At 39.3% G+C, this 22,209-nt stretch overlaps 1 protein-coding gene and 1 long non-coding RNA gene across 6 annotated transcripts in view; one reads left to right on the top strand and one right to left on the bottom strand.

Annotated features, from left to right (window-relative positions):
- The window catches only part of cep112 (centrosomal protein 112), a 69,676-nt gene that overhangs the window by 22,600 nt on the left and 24,867 nt on the right, over positions 1 to 22,209 (top strand). For 4 of the 5 annotated variants that reach the window (XM_077735123.1, XM_077735121.1, XM_077735122.1 and 1 more), the window contains 4 exons: positions 3,816 to 3,951; positions 5,873 to 5,980; positions 9,887 to 10,069; positions 15,659 to 15,877. In XM_077735123.1, the coding sequence (XP_077591249.1) occupies positions 3,816 to 3,951; positions 5,873 to 5,980; positions 9,887 to 10,069; positions 15,659 to 15,877 (646 nt within the window). The remainder of the gene's footprint in view (positions 1 to 3,815; positions 3,952 to 5,872; positions 5,981 to 9,886; positions 10,070 to 15,658; positions 15,878 to 22,209) is intronic. The other variant, XM_077735124.1, reaches the window with a different exon arrangement.
- On the bottom strand, positions 2,996 to 9,768 carry LOC144208996 (uncharacterized). The gene is made up of 3 exons (XR_013328956.1): positions 9,157 to 9,768; positions 3,522 to 3,626; positions 2,996 to 3,141 (listed from the first exon to the last, which is right to left on the bottom strand). It is a non-coding gene; the product is annotated as an uncharacterized LOC144208996 (long non-coding RNA).

Raw genomic sequence — 22,209 nt, 5'->3', positions numbered from 1 at the left:
TATCGCTTGGTCATGCATGCCACGGTTCTCGTAGAATTGAAGGTGCTTCATGCATGAAGCTTCTTACGATGCACACATGCATGTGTGCATATGTGATACAGGTTTTTGAAGTTGTCTTATCTTCCCCAGCATTGCCTTCCCATGACAGTGCTGATGGAGGGAAGGAAAGGCAGGCATCAAGGTGTAGATGATGGTGGGCCACTGAGGGACCCGGGTTAGTTAACTGAGGTTTAGAAGGCTCGCTTAGCTGCAGGAGCGGGTGGAGTTATTGATCTAGAATATTGGAGAAGAGGAAAAGCCTCAGTTGACTCAATATTTCACACCCATTGAAACTGATAATGACAGGTCTTGTTTGGGGGTGGGTTACATAACAGTTCAATAGCAGGGACTTAACAAATACTACAACTGGATACTTGAATTAACTCATTGACTGCCATTGACAGTGGTAAATTTCAAAGGTTTAGAAACATGGTCGTTTCTTTTGCTCTGTCTTTGTGTAATGTGGACACTTCTGTGGGATTTTGTGTCATCTTTTTTCCCCTCAATCTGTTTCTCAGGGGATGAAAAACAAGCCTGGTTTGTGTTCTTCTTCAGATGATGTGGAATATTTCAGTTTTCTATTTTCTCTTTTTTCCTCTTCCCGGGCGCCTTTCAAGTTTTTGTGGGTTCGTTATGATTCCAATTGGATGAATTCACAGATGCACAAATGATTTTTTTTTAAACACAACAATAGAACAAAGGCATTCATACTTAAGAATGCTTTTTGGTGTAATGGTAATGTGCCATTTCTAACAACGCCTCAAACTCATGAACTTTTCTCCATAATTTAGTATCCGGATTTAGAAGAGTACCCATAAAAATGGCAGGAGATTTGTACCCTTCTAAAACTTCTAAAGTTTAACATTTATTGAAAACAATTTCCCCACTGAGTTCCATTCAGTTTGTCATGACTTGTTCTTGCTAGTTGCAAAGGTGGGGTGACATGGTGTTACATCATACCACACCAGTTAGACAGCATGTAAATTGCCACTCAAGAAATTAAATAAATAACAGGATTTCTTTGAAATTGATTTTTTTTCCACCCCTTTGAATTGTTTTTTGTATGTCCCACACGAATGAAGTGCCACTGAACAGTTTGACAGTTTAGGTCGGGTATTGGTTGCAAATAGCCTACTGATTTACAATGCTTTATCATTTTATCATTCTCTCTGTGGCACTCAGGTTTTAGTGCATTTACAACAATGGACATCCAATCCATTTTGACAAAGAGGTGCACTAGAGAATGAGTGAATAATTTAATTATGCTGCGTAAATCCACTCTTCAAGGTTGTACCAAAACCAGAATAGACGTGAAGAAGTGTCAAACCCACACCAAAACCTAATTTCTCTAGTAAATGTTAGGGAAAAGTGGTCTAACCAACCAGCAACAAAACAACAACTTGCTCTTTCTTGCTGGATTAACATTGCCAGGTTTATTTATAGTACGTGTGCTATATTGAGCATGTTATGCGTGGCCACCTCCATTGGGAAAAGGCTGTAATCCCCATGCCCTTTCCTGTCTGCCATGCTAGTGGTTTAGACTGCTTGGCCTGCCGCTTGTCCTCCACCGCCCTCTCTTCCTGCCTGAGAAATAGCCATTTAGAATTTAAGGATGAGAAGACTTCCTTTTTCGCAATAGCACATCTTTAATTTGAGCATCGTCTCCTTCCACTTTCCTGACCAGGGATCCATTTAAAGCCCAGCGCTGGCACCCTAGCTCTTTCTTTCCCTGTGTGTGTGTCTTGCTGCCAGGCCTCCCGAAGTTTTTTTCTTTCTCTGTCCTCTCATCTCGGCCTCATTGCTCTGTTATTGACGGTGACACGCTGTCTACCACCCTTATGACCACACACACTCACAGAGAAATACAGTTATTTTCCCAGGAATTGCTGTCGGTTCCATGTGGTCACGGGCTCTTCAGCTTTGGACTATAATATGTTTCAGTGTGTCAGACAGTTTTGATGTTTGTTGCGGGGGGATTTTTTTCTTCTTCTCCGGATAGCCTCAGAGATAACGTCTAGGCGTACCAGGTTTTATTTAGTCATTCCTCGAGCTAAGTTGTAAGTCTTGAGCGTTTTCTCGAAAGTCATACGAAGAATATCTTTGGTAATCTCTCGGCTGATCCTTTGTGTCTTTTTGAGTCTGCGCATGCATTGATTAATAATTACAGAGTACACAAAATTGGGGAAGGGAAGTAGAAAAAAAAAACAATTTCTTTGTCGTTTGATGTCTGACATGAGAGAGACCAAAATTACAAAGAGACTGAACTCTATAAAGAGACGCAAAAGCTTCCATATTCTTTTTTAAATCCTCTGCCCTCATTCCTTTATGTGCTCCTTCCTTTATGAACCTTACACATTGAAACACACATACACACGTACATTTGATAGTCTGTTAAACACAGATTAATGTGCCGTACAGTATCTAAAGCGCTCCCTTGCCCCCTTTGTGTTTTTGTTGTAATTGGTTTGAAGTAACAGCCGCTGGCCCCCTCCAAAATGTTCTCCCTCATGCTTTTCTGCCTTGAGGGAAAAATTAATTATTTACATTTTTGAATATATTCATTAAAATGGTGCAGACAATACCAGCTGAATTTACACTGTAGATCCAATCGTTATTTATAGTCATTGACCAATGTCCAATGTCCAAACCATTTAAAAGCCATTGACAGCTCATAAGGTAAATTAGCTTCTTTAAATTATGTTTTATTATATTAAAATTAAATTGTTCTTTTTTCAATTAAAATCAATTACTGAATTGACATCATTTTTAATAGTAAAATAGCCTGATTTACTAATGTGAGTTTTGGTCAATACAAAAAATAAAAGTTAAAACCATCAGGACACATTATTGTCTTAATTCAATTATTAGCATGGGTGGACTCTTAAATGTATTTTAGAAAAATATGATTTTTTTTCTTGCGCTCATTGCATCCACTCTCCACACCCCACCTGGAGACTTGACAACTGTTCGCCACTGTTGTATAGGATGTTGCCATCTGCTGCTTCGGCACTGACAGCTCTCACTATTCCTGTCAGTCGTCTCAGTGTTGCCAAGTATATGACCTGACATTTTCTGACAATGCCAGTGCGCTATATCTGTGTGCTAGACACACACACACACCTACACACACACACACACACACACACACACACACACACACATGTCAATAGAGCATATATTCAGGTGCTTATTTTGCTTTAAATAAAAGCAAATGCCTATTTGAGAAGGGAAAAATAGATAATTTGGTGGTGATATAGCATAAATTCCCCAGAATACTGTTTACCCAACTTTAAGCTGCAGTTTTACACGTTATTGAGAAAACTTGGAACGATATAGATTCTAATTATTAAATTAAATGGGCCTGAACACTTTATTGAGATTTGGCCAAACAGTCCCTGATGTGTTAAGCAAGTCCAAAATTCCACAAGCACTTAAAAACCTAGACAATTTTATTATCCAAGACAAAATTAAATCTACTTTACCTTGACTTCATCGTTGGGAGCAGAAGGAGTGCTATTAAAATCCTTAGTCTGCATGTGCTCGTAAATAACTCTCGTCTCATAAATGTTGCCTCCGGAAAGCTTACCCTAGCAAACAAAGAACACAACCAACAATGCAACCAAGCTTTCATTGCTAAATATGAAAAATCTGTTTTGTTTGCGTGAGTTGCTAGAAAACTAAATGCTCCCAAAGCAACAAGTTCATCATAAACAGCAGCAGCATGCCTTTTACTTTTTCAGTCACTTCATTTTGATCTCTTTCTTTCTCTATCACAGAGATATGGAGAATCAGCAGGACAAAACCCAAGAGAGTCACAGGGTACACCTCCAACAGGCTGACGCAGCACTAGAGCAATTCCGGAGGCAGGTGAAGCTCAGCTCCGAGAAGGCTGAGGCCCAACTCAAGCTCCAGGTCAGACAAAAGCAACAATAGTTTAAATGCAACGCAATACATGCACCTGTTTATTATTATCCTTATGCCCTGACCAGTCCCTGACATTCATGCATATCGATTTACGTTTGCAAATACATTTACATTCACGCGCATTTAACCTCCTTGTTGTGATTACAGCGGAACGAGCAGGCCCATTTGAAAGGGTTTAACCAAAACAATGCAGATTTGCACACTTTTCCCATTCTTGTTTTGTAGTGGTGAAAGCACAGCCTGACTGCAGATGTAGGGAAGGCGCCACTCTGACTGTCCTAAAAATGTTTTTGTTTATTCTTCACCCTTTTTATTCTTCTGTTCATCCACTTTATTAAATCATATTTGTTATTATCCATGTACACTCGCTATTGACGAACTTAAGAGCTGTTTGCAATCATTGGCTGCCAGCTCCTCCCTATTCAAATTGATGGGATGTCTATCACCCCCACTGACTTTTCACAAAGGAATTCCACAATAATTACATAATTGTAGATCTGTTCTTTACGTACATATTTCTTTTAAACAATGAAGCATGTTATGCTAAAAAAACAGGTGCCAAGGGTGTGACAAAGAACAGGGTGTCCTTATAATAACAGCTACACTAATTTGCCCTCCAAATTGTGTGAGCTGCCGTTATTTAGGCGTATCGATTCAGTTTTTAACCTCCCAAAGCTGTCCAGGAAGCCTTTTTGGCTACCGGCATGTTTCTTTTAAATTTGCATTTTATCATGTTCTCACTGGTCATGAAAATTTCGAATGGCTTCATGTGTGGGAGATGAGCCTTGTTAAATACTAATGAGTCCAGATGCTTTTTATTTATTTTTAGTTATTGTGGTGGTACAAGTGAAGAGAAGTAATACGTACACACCTTTCCAATGTAAATAACTGAGATCATCAGGTGCGTGACTGGAACTAATTTAATTGGAAATAATGAGACAATTATTATAAATATAAGACAGCAATCCACACTCACTTACAATGAGTGACATTCTGTCCAAGCTGTTTATTGGCAATTCCAGTTAAAGTTACTGTTAAATTAAACCAAATGAGAAATATGTGTTTATTTAACACACATATGGCTTTGACAAATAAAAGGTAATTTAGTACAATGTTGCAATACTAGTGTCATATCATTGCAGTCCACTCTTTCAGTGAATTCAACTGTGGTTTTCACTATTCTTTTGAACTGAGACGTTTGGCAGTGAATTAACATTTCTGGTAGAACTCTTACCTCAAATCGATTAGAGGTCTGTTGGCCAAAAAGGCAGCCAATGACTCTATAAATGAGTTGTTAAGAACAGCTTCCATTGATGATGATTGAAATTGATGTACAAATGAACACAATATTGAAAATAATGCAGTGAAATTCGTATCCAATAAATAACACTTTTTTTGTAGATCCACATGATATGGAACAAATTCTTCTGAATTCATTGACATAACAATCCCCTTAAAAGTGTTTTTATAGGCAAAATGACCATATTTTGTCCCATTTAAACTTCCTATATGCATGATTGCCAAATGAGTTAAATGCCAGGGGACATTGGAGAGCAACTTACTCCTTTGCCACTTCAAAACATGACACTGTCACCATTTTCAAATCAGTTGTGATGCACTTTGGCTTAGAGATGTAGAAAAAAAAGAAATCCAGAAATAGCTGGCATTCTCTGTTGTGTGAATACTTTAAAGGAAGCTTTGAATTATAATTTCTTTTTGACAGATCAGTCAAAAAAGATTTCACACATCCAGAGCCACACACACACACACACACACACACACATATGACCCACATACTGTTTTCAGTATTCCATTATTAATGACTCAAACCACTGATTAGTCTCTTAGATTTGCTTAATTTGGTTTGGTTTGTTGAATTTTGACACTTTTTTTCTTATATTGACGACAGATGGAGAAAGTGGAGGAGGACCTTCAGCAATCCAGGTTTCTGCGTGAAAAGCAATCCAAGGAGTTCTCGTTACAACTCGACGCCCTCAGAAAAAAATATGAGCAGCAGGTCTGTGTTTACTTCTTTTTTTGAAACCCAACTTGTTGCCGCATTCCTTGGCAATCAGGCAGTATTTCCTCTCACCGCGCCAACCATAGTGACAGACATCCAAATGGAATCATCTTATTCGTCCATCTGATTTCCATCAAATTAATTCTTTATGATCAAGGACACGCTTTTGATTAAGCTTCTATCGCATCTCAATAACGTTGGCTGCCACAAACTAAAACGGAATATTTAAGGTAATCTGTGTCGCAGATGTGTTGTGACCCTATCGCTGTATCTGTCCTCTCCTATTAGAGGTCGAGAAAGCATTTACGCAAGCCAGTTAGATCTCGCTTGCTGGTAGGATGACATCTTTCACCGAGTACTGGATTCAATTAAACTCCAGATTTGGGTATTAACTGTGGAGGCCACGTAATCAGCATTTTTTTTCCTTTGGAAAGACATGCTTGAGTATGGCTTAGTTCTGCTTTTACGTAAAAACAAACTTGAACGATGGATTCGTTGTCTGATATCCCACAAATTATACTGCAAAAACAAATACAATGACTAAAAGTTTAAGGATAAACATGAATTGTGTTTAGAAATGACACATAATCCTCCAATATGCCTTAAAAATGTCTGCAAAATCCCATGTAATCCGATACGCTGCAGAAACTGTCGACACTATCCCATAGACAACATAGTGTTGCTTTAAAATGGATTCATCTGATGAATGTGGTTTAGTTTTTGTTTTGGCCTAATGAAATAGGACCACTTTTCATAAAATTTAAGAAAGATTTAGTACACAAGATAGAAAAAAACCTTTGTGTTTCCAAAAGTATCTGAGGTTTAAACAAAAAAAAAGAAATGATCAAACAATTGTTCATTATTTTTCGCAAGCATTTGTGGTGTGTCAGATGTAATTGTTTTTACAAACTCATCAAATGGGCTGTTAGTTCTCCACCCATTTCAATTATAGAAACAATTGCATTTTTTATTGGCTGTTTTGAAACAGAATGACCACAGCATGCAGCTGTAATGGGTGTAACATTGGTATTTACCACATTCGCACGCATGACAAACTCTCATTTGAATTTGGATTACTTTGCAAGGCATGTAAATCGCTGCTGATTAAGGATGAAAATGTTCATTCTATCCTTGAAAATTTAGACAATGAAATTCATACACCCACCCAACCATTAAATAGATTCCTTTTATTTATAGACTGAAGCATTCATGCCACTTTTCAATTGAAGTATTTGTGTAGTTTTATCACGTCTCATGTGGGAGAGGTACACAATCAAAGTGGGAATTGAGGGTGCAGTTGACAGAAGGCTACAAAAGGTTAGCAGCACATCAGGGAGCCTTTTGTCTTAAAGATAAAAACAGAAAGGGATGAAGGGCCTGTCTATATATGACGATGAAGGGATGAATACTTGCGACAGTTTCTCTGATTAAAGGGAATGAAGGAAACGTATACACCATATGTAGATTATTCAGGTGATGCTGTCATCCGTATTGTCAGAATCAATATTTATTCGAAACTCAAAGACCAGGATTAGCAAGCCACCCGTCATAAAATTGTAACATTCACATTTTCAGAATACATTTTGAAAGGTGTTCATTTGATGAAACAGTGGTGCCTTTAGAAACCAATATGCAACTTCTGTCATTCTTTTTTCCTTTTTAGGGCAGATATTAGAGATAATATGCTCTGTACTGGCAATCAATGTAGTTAATTTCATTTAGGATTCCAAAAATTATAAGTTTAATAGTTGACTATTGGCCAACTAATTGGTGTTATCACAATATTTTACAGTTGTATTACTGTGGGTTTCATAATTTAGTTATAAATGTGTATAATATCTATTTGTCCATAATTTTCGTGGTCATTGGTAGTCAAGTCGCTGCAAAGAAAGCGCTCCAGATCTCCTCTCACGGTCACACCGACATCCCCTGCTGAGAACAGACAGGGCATCTGGTTTATTGTCCTCCACAACCCTCCTTCTTGCCAAACATTTCATATTCCCCCCGCTGAGCTCTGGGAGAAGCCCATTATTACCTCACTGTCCCGCGCACACATCCATGTCAAGACAGCCTAACAGGAGTCCTGCTGTGCACTAACACCCCAAACTTCTCTGCATTTCTGGCACCAAGCTGTGTCATAACCTACTCAGACTTGCCTCCGAAGCATCACACGACTCCTTTAAGAATCGCCGAATCCTCCGCTGCGCTGCATGCTGGTAGCATGTGATGTCACAGCCGGGCGTCTCGATGGGTCGGCTCTCTGTCATCTCCTGCCCGTCCGTCTTTTTCCCTTTGCTTATTCTTACAATGGATCTTTTTCAACAATTTCTTATCCACAATTTCACCTCTGATCCTTTCTATTCTGCAATTCTTATTGGTTTAGGAGACTTAGCAGGCACGTACAGTAACTCCAGTATATGTCCTGCACCAGTTTTTGCTTCCGGAGTTGCCTAAAAATGTGCTTGCTTATGTATCAGACTGTCATTCTGCATTCAGACTGTAGATTTGATTTGTATCCATTATGTGTTTAAGAAAGAAGTGCTATTTTGAAGGGATAACCGTGGCTGCATTGCAAGTGACAGCATGTGATAGACTTTGCTACTTCGTAAACAGTTTTGCTGTTGACAAAAGGTACATTTGCTGACGGCATTTGCTACATTGCAAACCAATTCCAAGGGATTAAATAACTTGCATCCGACTATAATTCTCCCCAAAAGCCTTTTCAGAAGCAATGTAACAAAAGCACCCCAGAAAGCTGCAGGGTAGAAACTTGGCTACTAAAATAGTGTCCATTGTGGCCTTTCCCTCAAGAGCCAGAACAGAATCCGGCTTTCTGTTGATAGCCATACATTCATCACCTGCTTTGAAAAGCACAGAAGGTCTCAAAATATGTTTAGGGATAGACTAGGCACCAGGCACAGAGACTCCAAATCTCTGTCCCTCCGGCGAGCCAGGTAGGGTGCCGTCAAACACAATGTGCTCGGGGGATTAGCTTCAAAGCGGGGAGGCAAATAGGCCCCCGGCCCCTCGCTGTCCTTCCACGACTCTGGCTGGGGCATCTAGGCAAGCCTGTGTAGGGGTTACCGGTCCCCTCGGACGCCAGTCCCTCCGCGGGGGGCGCTGGGAACAGAGCGGAGCCTGGGAAAGGCTCGATGGCTGCTGGAAAGACTCACCTCTCAGCAGGTGACTTCACTCTCAGCTGTGATGGGATACAAACTTGAGCTTGAGCTGCCAGCATGATTAACCCTGAGAAATGGTGGCTTTGCATCCCAAAAGAAGAGGCGAATTGTTTTAGCATCTCTTATAGATCCACTGTACACTATTTTTCTGGTCACGCTGCGTCTCTGTGATTCCGGATTGACCCAACATTTCAGCAATGGCCAAGTCTTTGGTTATCCTGTTCAAGTTTCTGCCGTCTCCTTGTCTCTTTCCATATACCATTTGAAATGGTCGTAAGCCGATTTTCACATGCTGTCAGATACTTAGCATGGGGCATCGGGTTGTTGCTGCAGCCAGATGGCTAACCCCCTTCCAGCTTCCATACGTACCCCACACTAGATACTCTTTTATATGCCGATCACAGAAGAAGAAGAAGGCGAGGGCGGGGGGGGCCGATTGAAAGGGAGACGAATGGCACGTTTAGGGCCGGGCTACACGGGCGGGCGAGGTGAGAGGGCGGAGGGATCCAGCCAGCCAGACGTAAACATTCTACCTCATGACCACACCGTTAAGAAGCGAAAGGAAACTTTTTAAGGTGGTTCGGCCAAATGGACCGAAGTGCCATGTGCAGGTGTACCTTCAGAAATGATGGACGGACAGACGGATGGACAAGTTGTCATGACGACATGGTTTGCCGAGTGTGTGTTGGCTGATGAAGTCTTCTTTGCCCGCTTGTCCAATCAGATGGCTGAGGAGCGTGTGCAGCATGATCAGGAGAAGACGCGCCTTCAACAGCAGCATTGCGCCGAAAAGGACAGCCTTGTCCAGGAGCGCCAGCGGGAGGTGAGCAGCCTGGAGAGTCAGGCCAGGGCCGTCCTGAAGACGCATCAGCAACACACCCAGGAGTGGAGAAAGCGTGATGGCCAGGTAGGGGGTCCTCTACTGATCCATGTTTGCACACATGCTGACCCGCCCGCACTCCTGTAGACGACTATTTTTTATGATCCCCATTTTCCTGCCGTTTCAAAAGCACAGCAGGTTACAAGCCTTGGTATTCATATTCCGGCGTAGAAATTTTTAAAAGGATGCTTGAAATCATCGGAGTGAGAAAATTGGTCATTCACGTGGTAGAAGAACAGTTTTTAATTGAAAGAAATTAGTCGATTTATACTTTTGATTTTATTGAAATGTTTTTAGAACAACTTTTTGTGATTGTAGAGAGAGAAATTTGGAAACTATTTGGAGTTAGATGTCGGGAAACTAATCTTTTACGTTGAGTTGCGCGCACGAAAAGGGTCTTTTTCTATTCATGGTTCAAATGGTCAAGCTTCTTTAGAATTTTGGATTACTCATGGACTCTTGCAATGTTGTATCTTTGTGTCACTACATAACAATCAATTGCAACAGTGAGATATGGATCTTTTTAAATGTATTTAACATTTGAAGGGCCAAACTCCAAATCTTTCTCCTATAATGCCCTAGCTCATTTCTTCTCTTCAGGTAAGGCTATCTTTTCGCTCTGTGGGAAAACCATTTGGTGAACCAGTACACAATTAGAAAAGGTTTTCTAAAAAGATAGTTTATCCACAATACTCTGGATAAAGGATTTAGGCAGGTTTGGGTTTTTTTTGTACATCATACATTGTCCGGTAAATTTAGTTCATTCCTTTATGTTTTGTTTTTATTTTCCAAATTCATTTTCAGGACACTATTAGGAAAAAAATGTTTCATCTTGCCAAAATTTAAAATATAGCGATCAGGTACCTGCTGTGTGTTGGGTGTGAAAGTAGCAAAGATATTTGGCATTTATTAAGGTTTCATACAGATAAAGGATTGTGTTGATTGTTAGGCAAATACCGCTTTTGGACTTTTATAAAATGTTCCAAGCTTCCTTTATTTTTAAAATTTAGCAAGCTTTACCCTGAGAGAAATTTAGATCTGCCACATGATAGCAAAACGTCTCAAATACCTCTTTTAAAAACTGAATTGAGCAAAAACAGCTTCCTTTTAAATGTAGACAGCAATTACAGTAGTATAGTTTTTGCAAATATCCCTCGAGTATGTCACATTACTCGCTCCCGTGGCAGTGTATTCCAATTATAATCAAATAAAGCTGCTGCATAGAATCATTGGGCCCTATTCTATTTTTTACTGCTTTACTGGTATGTATAACTAATAAGCACCTTAGACAATTTAAACGTTTGTGCGCCAGAGGCAATGTAAGGCACGCGATGTGGGATCTTTGGATCTTTTACATCACGTATCTATCTATCATCACTACTTGTGAGATCCAATGTATTTCAGTTGAGCACAGAATTTTTGATATATAAGCCAAAATGTTGTATTCATTCATTTCAAAGAACCACAATGGATTTGTATGGAAACAGTATACCATAAAGCATATTTTTTTATTATTTTAAGTTTTTTTTTCTCTAAATCAGTACATAATGAAGTTTATTTAGCTCATGCAGCTTTAAGACATGATTAGTAGTTAGTTATCGTCCCCATCTTCTAGTATTTCAAACCGTTTTAGAAAGAAGAGTAAAAGTCTCCCTAGTAACAAGGATCAAACAGGAATATTTGGGAATTTTATTTTAAACATCTCGACAACCATGGATTGTGTTATATTGCATTCCCCAACTACTCCCAACCACTGCCACAAGCAAGAGAAAAATACAACTAGGGCATCATTATCTGTGTCCTGTGGGAGGAGGAGAGGAACAGGTGCCACAGAGAAGCCAAAAAAATCAGCATCAAATGTCAGTCGTACTCCGTGAGGAGAGATAACTGAGTGCCACTTATTTTTTTTCATAAATAGCATTCATGACACTTCCCTATGAGGTGCCAATAATGACCAAAGAAGTCTGCTAGGGAGTCACACTGGGACATATTTCAGTCATTTGTAAGATTCACCCCCCGTGTGGCTACAAAATGCTATGGCAAGCGCGCTCACTGAAAAATTGTTGGATTCCATGGACAGCACAGTGAAGACAATATGTACAAGATAACTGGATTGGGGGGATTATGTGTGTTTATACATTGAGGGAAAATGTTGCTTTAGCAAATAGCATGTAAGTGAAAGTAATACCCCAATTTCAACTCAGTGAGTGAATGAACAACCCTGCCAAATTTGAATGTTGGAAAATTTAACAACTTTAGAAAATGTAAAACATATAATACCATTCGTCATCACTCTCGAAACTCATGAATGTCTAATCAAGAATTTATTTAAATTATCAATTAGAAAATTCTAAAATGAATGAAGGTGCTCACATTCATTCTCTTGTAATCTATTATCATTATAGTTGTTATGATTGGAAAATGTATTTAATAATTGGATTACAGCATCGTCTATGAACATATTTTTTCAGTAATTATTTTTCAACATATATCATCAAAAACAAATTTTCTTATTTCATTCATACCATCATTTATCCCCACTAAATGTAATAGACAACCATTTTAAAAGGATTAGACGTCAATCTCCGTCAATGTCGCCGAGACATAACATAACATAGCTCTTTCTTTTTCTCCTCCTACTCGAATCATGTCTTGAATAATATCTCCTAAAAGTATTCACCATCTGGTCATCAAACAGCATCAAGTGACAGTCTTTTGAGACTTTTCCTTCGACTAAATACGGATGCTGTCAATTTTTCAAAGAATTTCTATCCCGGGAATGTAATTAAGATGACAAAGACTATGGAATATGAGTGTGATGAAGAGAACAAGGCCCACAAATATACAGATTTTTTCCAGTTCTTGTGTATTGTCAGTGACTATCTGACTACTCCCTTAGATCTCGGATTGCCAAGTTACTGATTTGCAGCAGTGGACAAGTGTCTCACTGAGCTTGCACGGTAGCATTTGATCATCGCTTAAATATCAATGGCTAGATATATGCATACATCAGACCTTGAATATAAACCATGTGGATTCTGTTTGATTGACAGCACTCTAACATTAAAGTGAATATGAAGTGAGGGCTAGACTTGCATATGAATTTCAGTTGCTTATCTAATATTAAATATTTGCATATAGTAGTTTAATGAATTTATTTAAAGCAGAGTATGCTGATAGAAGTTCAATCCATTTAAATTAGAACAGCTGGCAGTACATGATCATGTTACTTTACCATAATCCAATTGGATTGGATTTATATTGACGTCAATAGCAGTAAATGGTTTAAGGACCTTATAGTGGAAAGTGCTACCAAGCACATGAAGAAAATGAAGGGAAAATATGCTAAATATTACTATATGTAATGATCAAGCCAATCCCCTGACCTGCTTTGATTGAGTATGCATTTTTCACATGCTGAAGACGAACTGAAATACTTCAATCCCATTGGTGTTTTCTCATTGTCAAATTATTACCAGAGATGAAATCCAGCATCTGGTGATGATAAAGTTCCTGAAATGAGGCTGTAATTGACAGCAAAAAAATGCAACCAAGTATGAAAGCAAAAGTTTGATTTATGATTGTTCATTTTCCCCCACATTGCTCTGCACTGGGGGCTATACACCCACCAAAAAAACAACTTGTTCGATTTGTGTGTGTATACTATGTAGCAAGTAAAGTTTGTGCAGCATAACATGTTTTCTTAAAAAAAAATTGTCATACTTTCTCTTGATCCACTTTTTCACTCTGATGTTTGTTCATGCTTTTGTTCTTCAGCGCTGACAAACCTTGACCCACATTCTTTGATTTCAAACCCTCCTGTTTTTACCCGTAGAAAAGCTCGACATCACCCTCCACCCGCTTGCATGCTATCATTCAGCCTCTTGTATTTATTTCTATGGATGTCATCTCCAATGTCACGGCTTTGGCTTGGCTGATTTTCTAAAATTTCATTTTAGTAGCAGTCATATTTGTTGATGAGAGAATTAGAAAGACTCCTGGGGTCTCAGATTAAATAGTTGTTTGCCCTCAGATGGGTGAGGTGTCTCAAAAAGACTGGCGATGTCGCTGTGGGAAAATACTGATGCCGTTTTCCGCTTCTGTCACAGTGCAAGGGCAATGCTCTAATGAGTGGATTTACTTTGCGTGTCAGTGTTGCTACAAAGCACAAAAAAGCATGTTGATTCTCCCATTGCTCCCTTGGAATAGATTTCACACTATGTTGTCCTTTGTGATTTTGAGTGAGGGGTGAACAGAGCAGTCAGAAATAAAAACAAATTCAAAAGAGACTGAGGACAAATATTGAAGAGATGCAATAGTTGGAGAGTACTTGCAATGCAGATGCAGGGAGGAAAGCTGTGCTCATTTTTGTGTATTTTGGGTTTGATAAACAACTATTTATAAGAATATTGTCTGTGTCATTGCCATGGCAACTTGAGAGTGATTCCCAATCAATGCTTTGCGGCATGTGTGTGGAAAAAAATGAAACTAGAGAGTATTAAACATTTTATTTACATATGAAGTAATTGTTGTGAGTTAAAGCCAAATTTAGCAATTTTTTTGTTTGTGTGTGAATTTTGCCTAAATTAACATTTAAGATCTATAAATCTGTTGTTTTTGAAAATCAAAGTGTACGTATTTTGTATTTTAGAACCCGTCAGTGAAGTTTTCTTTAAGTGGCTTTATCTATTTACTGCAACTTGATTATAATTAACTGAAATACATGGTGTATTGCAGTTAATTAAATAGATAAAGCCATTATTGTACTCTTTTGAGAGATTATGAGGTATTTGCTAAGCTACAGTCCATTTGCATCTCCACCATGATTGATTAATTAAATATGCTGTGAATCCTCAGCAAAATGGATCGTTTTTTGTTTTTGTTATGTAATGTACAATCTTGATGGCAGTTTCAGCCAATGCATTTGGAAGCTAATAATTTAAATAACAAATCCCCAAGTAAGGATTTTCCTTAAAAGTATTAAGGAAGATTTACACCATCATTTCCTACCATGGACAGCGATAGAAGATAGGTGATTGATCATTCACTTCTAGGCATAATGGATTGCACGTCTATGGACGGTGTATTGTGTGCCTTTGTTTATTCCTCTTGCTGGAGCACCTTGTCATCCTGCATTGAGCAAATGATGACTGCCAGGCAAGTAGTCTTCATCATTCAAGCCAAGTATTGCCATTTGGACAAAATGTGCATGGATTCCTTTTGAAGTTTTGACATGTTCCAAACTCCTTCAGGACAGACTTAATTACATCTGTCAAGTCTTGTCGATTTCTGAGCTCTCAGTGGCTCTTGTTAGAATCTCACTTTGTAATGCCGGCAGCTATTAGAGGGCACTTCTGTGCAAAGTCAAGGGTGAGCAGTTAAAAAAAAGAGTGAGGTCAATAGAGGTGGACAACCATTCTAGAGGTCCCTGCACTTAGAATAAATTTAAACATTTCATGTTTTTTCCTTCATGCAGTCCAAATTTTGGCTCCTTTCTGCTTAACAATCCCAAATAGAGATTCTGATACTATCAAGACAAATGTCATATCGAATCAATTCATACTTAGCCACACATATGGTCTCATTCCATAACAATTGCATCTGTGATCTTTCCAGACCATTTCGGACTTGGAGGCCCAGCTGTCTAGTTTGCGTGAGGATCTCCAGGTGGCTCGAGTCCAGCACAAGCAACAGCTGACCGACTCAGCGGCGCTCAGAGAGGAGGAGCGGAAAAGATTTTACCTGACGGAAGAGACACTCCGAAGTGATATGGAACGGACACTGCGCGACCTCAAAAGGAGCCATCAGCAGGAAAAGAAAGCAGCTGAAGAGAAGGTAAACTTACTTAAAAATGTGTTTTGGTGCAAAGTTTGGTTTTTATGTCAAAGAATTACAACTTTGACTGACATGGCTTCCCAAACAATTTCTATAGCCAACATATTCACCAAGCCCCCTCAACAAAATTAGTGAAATTTTCAAAAGGAAGATAAAAATGTTAAATCCTTGACTTTGCCGACAATGAACTAATAATATAACAAAGGGTTTTTTTCTAAATAAATTATTAAAGAAGGTTTTTCGGGCCGCATACCTTCATCCTCATTGTAGAAGCATCAAATCATGAGTATCTATTATATGAAAATAGTTTGTTTTGATGTCTTTCTCTCCTTTTAAGAAACTGCTGTAATTTTGTGCTCCCTGGTCAGGAAGCTACTTTAAGGTGGTGTTGATCAGACGTTAATCTCTCCAACTGGGCCAATCAAAGCCTTAGTTTTTCATTTAGACACCATCCATGTACCAGATGTGCAGCATTAACTCCCAAATTCAGGCCTTTTTTGGCTTCATGTGGCCTACAGAGCCAGAAAGGAAATGGACTGGAGGAAGAGAAGGAGCTTATTACAGGGTAATTCTCATTTGAAAGAGGGGAAACATTCCCCATTTCCCTGATGTTTTCTACTTTTGGATACGTCAAGGGTGCTTTATTTATTTTTTTTATCTTTAACTTGTGTGGGAATCTGGAGTGGATTCAAAGTGGTCCATGTTGAACTTGCACTGATAACACTATCAGCTATTTTACTTTTTACAAATAGATGAATGATTTCGCCTCTCTTTTTTTAGTGTAGGCTTCTTATGAAAAAGAAGAGAAAAAAATCACCAAACGTCTTACAGTTGTGCCCACGTTCCCTCCGCTTACTTTCTAATCTGTCGCCAAGTTTAACTCCATACCGACGAGAGAAAACTTCCTACTTTGTTGCACCCTGTTTTTGTTCCCACATGGGACTGAAGTCAGCTAAGACCTCACATCTATATTGACTCAATCGCCCTGTTTGGTAAGCTTAAAAGGTCTCTTTCTATTTGATGCCCACGAAAAACGCTGTCCTCTGCAGTCCGCTGCTCTCTTGGAAGCACAGCCTGGGCAGACCAGGTTTTTTTTTTCCTTTTTACAAACACGTTCCAGAAAAAAAGGCCCGAAAAATCCATTAAATCCATGAATGGATTCTCATCAAAGACCTTTAAAAGAGTGGGGGACAGAGGTGGAGAGGTGGGAGGGGGGTTAGGAATAAAATAATGAGAAACAGAATATCAGAGAAGATAAAGAAGAAAAAGAAGGCTAGTTCCCTGCTTTTTAGTTTAGCAGTAAGTATATAGAGGAAAAGGGAACGTGAGGAGAAGGTGTGTAGGGAGGAGTTGTTGGGATTTGCCATTGAACTTTATCTTTGGAAATGTATGTGTGCCCTCCAATCGCTGTGCTCCACTGATAGGCCTATGAAGTCACCTCTGCGCCTGATAAAGATGCCTCATCTCAGGGTACAGTCAAGCTCCAGCTCCCCTCTCTCACCCACACCACCTCCTTATCTTAGTTTTTTTTTCTCTTTCATTGGTGCACAACAGGCTGTGGCTGTTTCTATCCACCTCCAACTGACAAACACCCCTCCACAAAACCATTTTCTCTTAAAAAGTGTGCCAAAACTTTATTTATAAACCATTTTTATATATTTATAATGAGTCAGTATGACTGCCCCAGCTATTACAATAACCATATGGCATACATCCATTATCTGTAACAAAGATCTGGGGGTGCAGAAGCTTGTGTTGAATCACTATAGGCTTAAATAACTGGTTGCCTACAATCATTGTGAAATGGTAGGTAGAGGATTCTTGGGCATCTATTTTACTTACAATTTTTTCTGGATTCCTAACTGTTGACATATTCGAAAATGAATTATCTTGATATTACAAAAGTTTTCAATGATTTAATGAAAAATAGTACAGAAAAAATTATAGTGTAGTAATCAATGTCCTGGGAAAAGAGGCGACACAGTAGCATGCTTATTTTTGCACCAATGTCAAGATAGCTACTGGCACTAGAACACTTATTTCCAATTGTTTTGATTGCATCACTCATCACGCTAGTTAGGACCATGCTGAGACAAATGGACTAAGATAGAAGTGATGCTGGTATTCCCAGCTTTTTATAAAAAGTTGTTAATAATTCCTTTGTTATTGCCTTTTGTTTGGGGTGAATTCTCTCCAGATGGCTCATGATTTAATAGAATTTTCATGATCTGTTTGTTTGTTTTTTATGTACCATGTGTTTGTATTGTGGGGTGATCTATAACATTCCTTGTTTGCTTATTTAGGAGCAACTAGTGGCCTTTTTGCCAGAATTAGTGTAAAAGTACGAGTATTTCAGAGAAGAGTAAAGTTTATATTAGTAATATTAACCTAAAAATATAACAAAAGAAGGAAGATATAATCCTATCTTCAACATAAGCACATAACTCTCACATGAAGCTTTTGCTTCACTCTGCTCATTCCCCGCTGATGGTGTGTGACAAAAGGTCAGGAGGCCTCGGCCTTGATAGCACATGAGAAGCGTCCGGGAACTCGGATTTACTCGACAGACCGTGGCACTTAAAACTGCCGGAGGAGATTAGCCATCCACATTTGGTCAGATAGGTTGACCTATAAATGTGAGGCACTGACCTATATGCACTTATTCCCCTCACCATCTAACATCAAATGCCCTCATTTTTCACTGCCTCTCATTTCTGGCAGTGAATAATTATGTCCCAATTCCAATGAATTTGTCGTCAGTATTCGTCAATGACAGCCAATGAGTTAAAACTTTGTGAATCCCTCGATCAGGACTTTGAGTACATGGTCCCAATCACTGTCAGTGTGACTTTGCCTCCACTATGTCGCTGTTGACTTACAGGGTCGGTCCTCTGCCATTTGGAGATACACTAAATCACATTACACCCTCGGTCATGGATTAAGATGAAGTACATGGGCCAGAGGATGATCAAAGAAGACCTGCGTTCACCTTGTGCTGACAAACCAACGTGAGACAAAAGAAATGATGGGTGGCAGAGAAAATGATTTGATTTTTTGGTAGAAAAAGTGTTCAAGTTTTTGAGACGTAGGTGGATTAACCCTGGTTAACCGTCGGCGTGCTTTGATGTGTTTCAACTTTGACTGTTGTGATATTATGTTGGGTCTGTTTCAAAGAGAAAGATTTGTTCTCTGTTGTTGTCTGTTGATTTGAGTCCACGCAAATCGGAGTTTGCAGTAACAGGCCCGATGGCGGTGAGGGAGTGACTCACCCAGCAGATGAAAGAGTCAAAGTAAAGGCTCTGCCATCCCTTCCCGAAAAATAATAGAGAGGAAAAAAAACATCACACACATCAGTTGCCCACTTTTTTGAAGTCATCCAAAAGGAGGCAGGCAAACGACACAGTTTCTCAATCGCATTAAAACATGGCATCAGGCCGCTTCCATCTCGTGGAGCGCTACAGATTACACATTGGTTTGAAGTGGAGTTTTAAATGGGACACCAGGATGTCGGCTTTTTTAGTTCCTCGTTCAACTCCGAATAGACTTGCATCTTTGCATCAGGCAGACTTACTGATCAAAGCGGAAGGCAGGCGTAAATCAGGCAAAGTGTGGTCTTCCTTACCAAGGAAAAAAGAATGTTGACCCTGTTCAAAACAGGGTTTATGACACTGTGATTTCACATGAAGTTTTTTGTGTTCCCAAATGCCATTTGCTGTAGATGGAATGGTAATTGACTACTAGTTTGGAATTCACTGCTCATATATCATAATTTCTCTCGCAAGTTAAAGTGGCAAAAATCAGCACAGCAATGAATCTCTCTTGAAAGTAATATTAGTCAGGTTATGCTTAGTGTGCAGTATCTGTGTACAACTCATTCACTTCCAGCCATTTTTCAAATGAACAAATCCTTTAATTGCACCCCCTTTTAAGAGCATTTGGATACATTTTTCAAGATCCACCAAAAATAATAAACCCCATACCTTTTCAGTAGACAATCTTACTTCTATCTGTTTGCATTTGTGTATAATCAACTGTAGCAGATGGCTTGGTTTCTTTAAAATGCTGCCATTTCTCTATGAAACATGGATTCAGAAATTTGATATGTTAAAAAAGTATTTGCGCACAACATTTTTTTTTTAAACAAAATAGCAATTGGCGACGAATATACTTGGATTGTCAGAGCTGGCAATGAATGAATGCTTCAGTGTGGCTTGGAAGTCTGTCGCAGTCAATGGCAGCCAACGAGTTTGGACAAGTGGAACAGCCGACACCTACCCAACAAATAATTTTCCAAAATATTGCAAAACCAAACTCCCAAAAAAAAGGCTTAAAATTGAATGTACCACAAGCCGATATTACCAACATTTAGGTAATGGAATCATGACGTCAATTTGACCAATGACAGAGCAGTGTGGTTAGTTCAAAGAGTGTCCAGACTTTCTCCATTCTTTTTCATGTGTACATTTTCCATCCAAGTAGGCCTTCAACGCCAGTTGAGTTATGCCATGAAACTCACGGAATAGAAGAGTATTTGTGAGACCATTAATATGGTTGACTTCCAGGCATGTGTCCAAACCCATCCGTTCAGACAACTAGTATTAGTCATTGGATACTAAGTTCAAGGTGTAATATTTAACTGGCAAGCTTCTTGTATGATGTTGCCGTCAGTGTTACGGACTATCTGGCGTGTGCCGCTGACAAGCGAGTAAGCAGGCGGGGATGAAGAGAATGTCTACTGACAGGCAGCAATGGCGCACTGTGAAATGTAAAAGAGTCCCTCGTCATTACGGCACCGGCTTTTCTGGCTCGCAGACAGAGTTACACAGGCGAGTGCAGCGAGACGCCGATGATTACAGACAAACGAGCAAATAGGGTCTCCCCGAGCGCTCGCTTGCTGCCACATTGAACTCGACGGAGGGATTTGGAATGCTCATAAACGGTGGCGCTCAAAGCTAGATGGAAGAGAGGCATTCATGTTCATCTTATTGGTTTGTCTGATTACCTGTGAACCGCCCTCACGTGTATACTGTCGGCCAGCGTACTTTGATATTACGAGTTCAGCTGTAGGACAACGTTAAAAAAAAGCCACAAGTGCTTCTCAGCAATGCAAGATGATTGGAAACATATCAGGGGGGTGGGGGGGCATATGGATGTAATATCCTGTCCGGGGTTACAGACTCGCGCTCGACAGATTCTTGAAAATTCTTTCCCACTGACTTGAAAAGGCACACAGTATTTATCACGCGTTGGCAGTGTTAATGTGTTGACGTTTGGATTTCTTCCTTCTTTGGTGGTAACATTCTGTAGTGAGTGAAATGAAGCTCGCACCTTGTGCAAATGTTCATTTTCAGTTTTGATTAGCCCTAAATATCATTTTTTGCTTGTTTTGCTGCCTTCGCCAAGCCTGATTATGGATTAAGTTTTACAAAAGCCGTATGCCTAACTCTCAAAAACTCACAATTCTTTAAAGCTGTGGCCGTTAGTATGTCGGTCCGATTAAAGAGGCCGATGAGGCCTTTCAGTGCTTCTAAAATGCCTTCGGCAAGGCAAAAGTAGTCGCTTTGAAAGAGCTGGCACGCACGGACACGTACCGTACAAACGGTTCAGATTTCAATTTCGCGCTTGGTTTTTATGATTTTATTTATCTTGATCTTCGCTTGTTACGATTCGTCTGAACTCCCTGGCTGCAATTGACGATGTCTACGAGTGAAAAAACATAAAATTACCTCAGATGGATGAAAAGTACCACACTGTTGGCCGTTTAGCATTGTTATTGACAGTGAAATAGTTCATCAGTTGTCATCTGTATTTCAGTTTTGTTGTGTTTTCCTGGGGAAGCTTGAGCTATATAATGCATGATGTTGTGTAGTAATTCTTTCTGCTATATTCCCTCGAGATGCTGAAGGTAAAGGGAATTTGTAAGTAGCAAGCGCTGGTGTTTTTTTGTTTAGTTTTTAAGCATGCTATCTAGTACCGATACCTCCAAAATCATATTGCGACATGAGGTGCAACGATTAATCGATATCGTGCTCTTACATTTTTTTGTCATTTTTGTTTAATCATGTATTAAAAGATGAGTAGTCGCAATAATATTGCCAACATTACTTGATAACTGGTTGTACAACCACAATCAAAATCATATCACACTATTTATATTATATAGTATTTTATTTCATTTCTTCACTAGGGTTGTGGGATATTATACATTATATATACATATATTACATTTTACAGCATTAATTTGAAAACGCTGTCCATTTTTATAACATTAGTACAAGCAGATGACAATATGATGACAATAAAGGCTTGACCTGGCAGGATGAAGTGTCACT

Source organism: Stigmatopora nigra, chromosome 15 (genome assembly GCF_051989575.1).
Source record: "Stigmatopora nigra isolate UIUO_SnigA chromosome 15, RoL_Snig_1.1, whole genome shotgun sequence".
Lineage (NCBI taxonomy): Eukaryota > Metazoa > Chordata > Actinopteri > Syngnathiformes > Syngnathidae > Stigmatopora > Stigmatopora nigra.
Note: the sequence above shows the minus strand (reverse complement) of the source record. Positions and strands in the feature narration are given on the sequence as shown.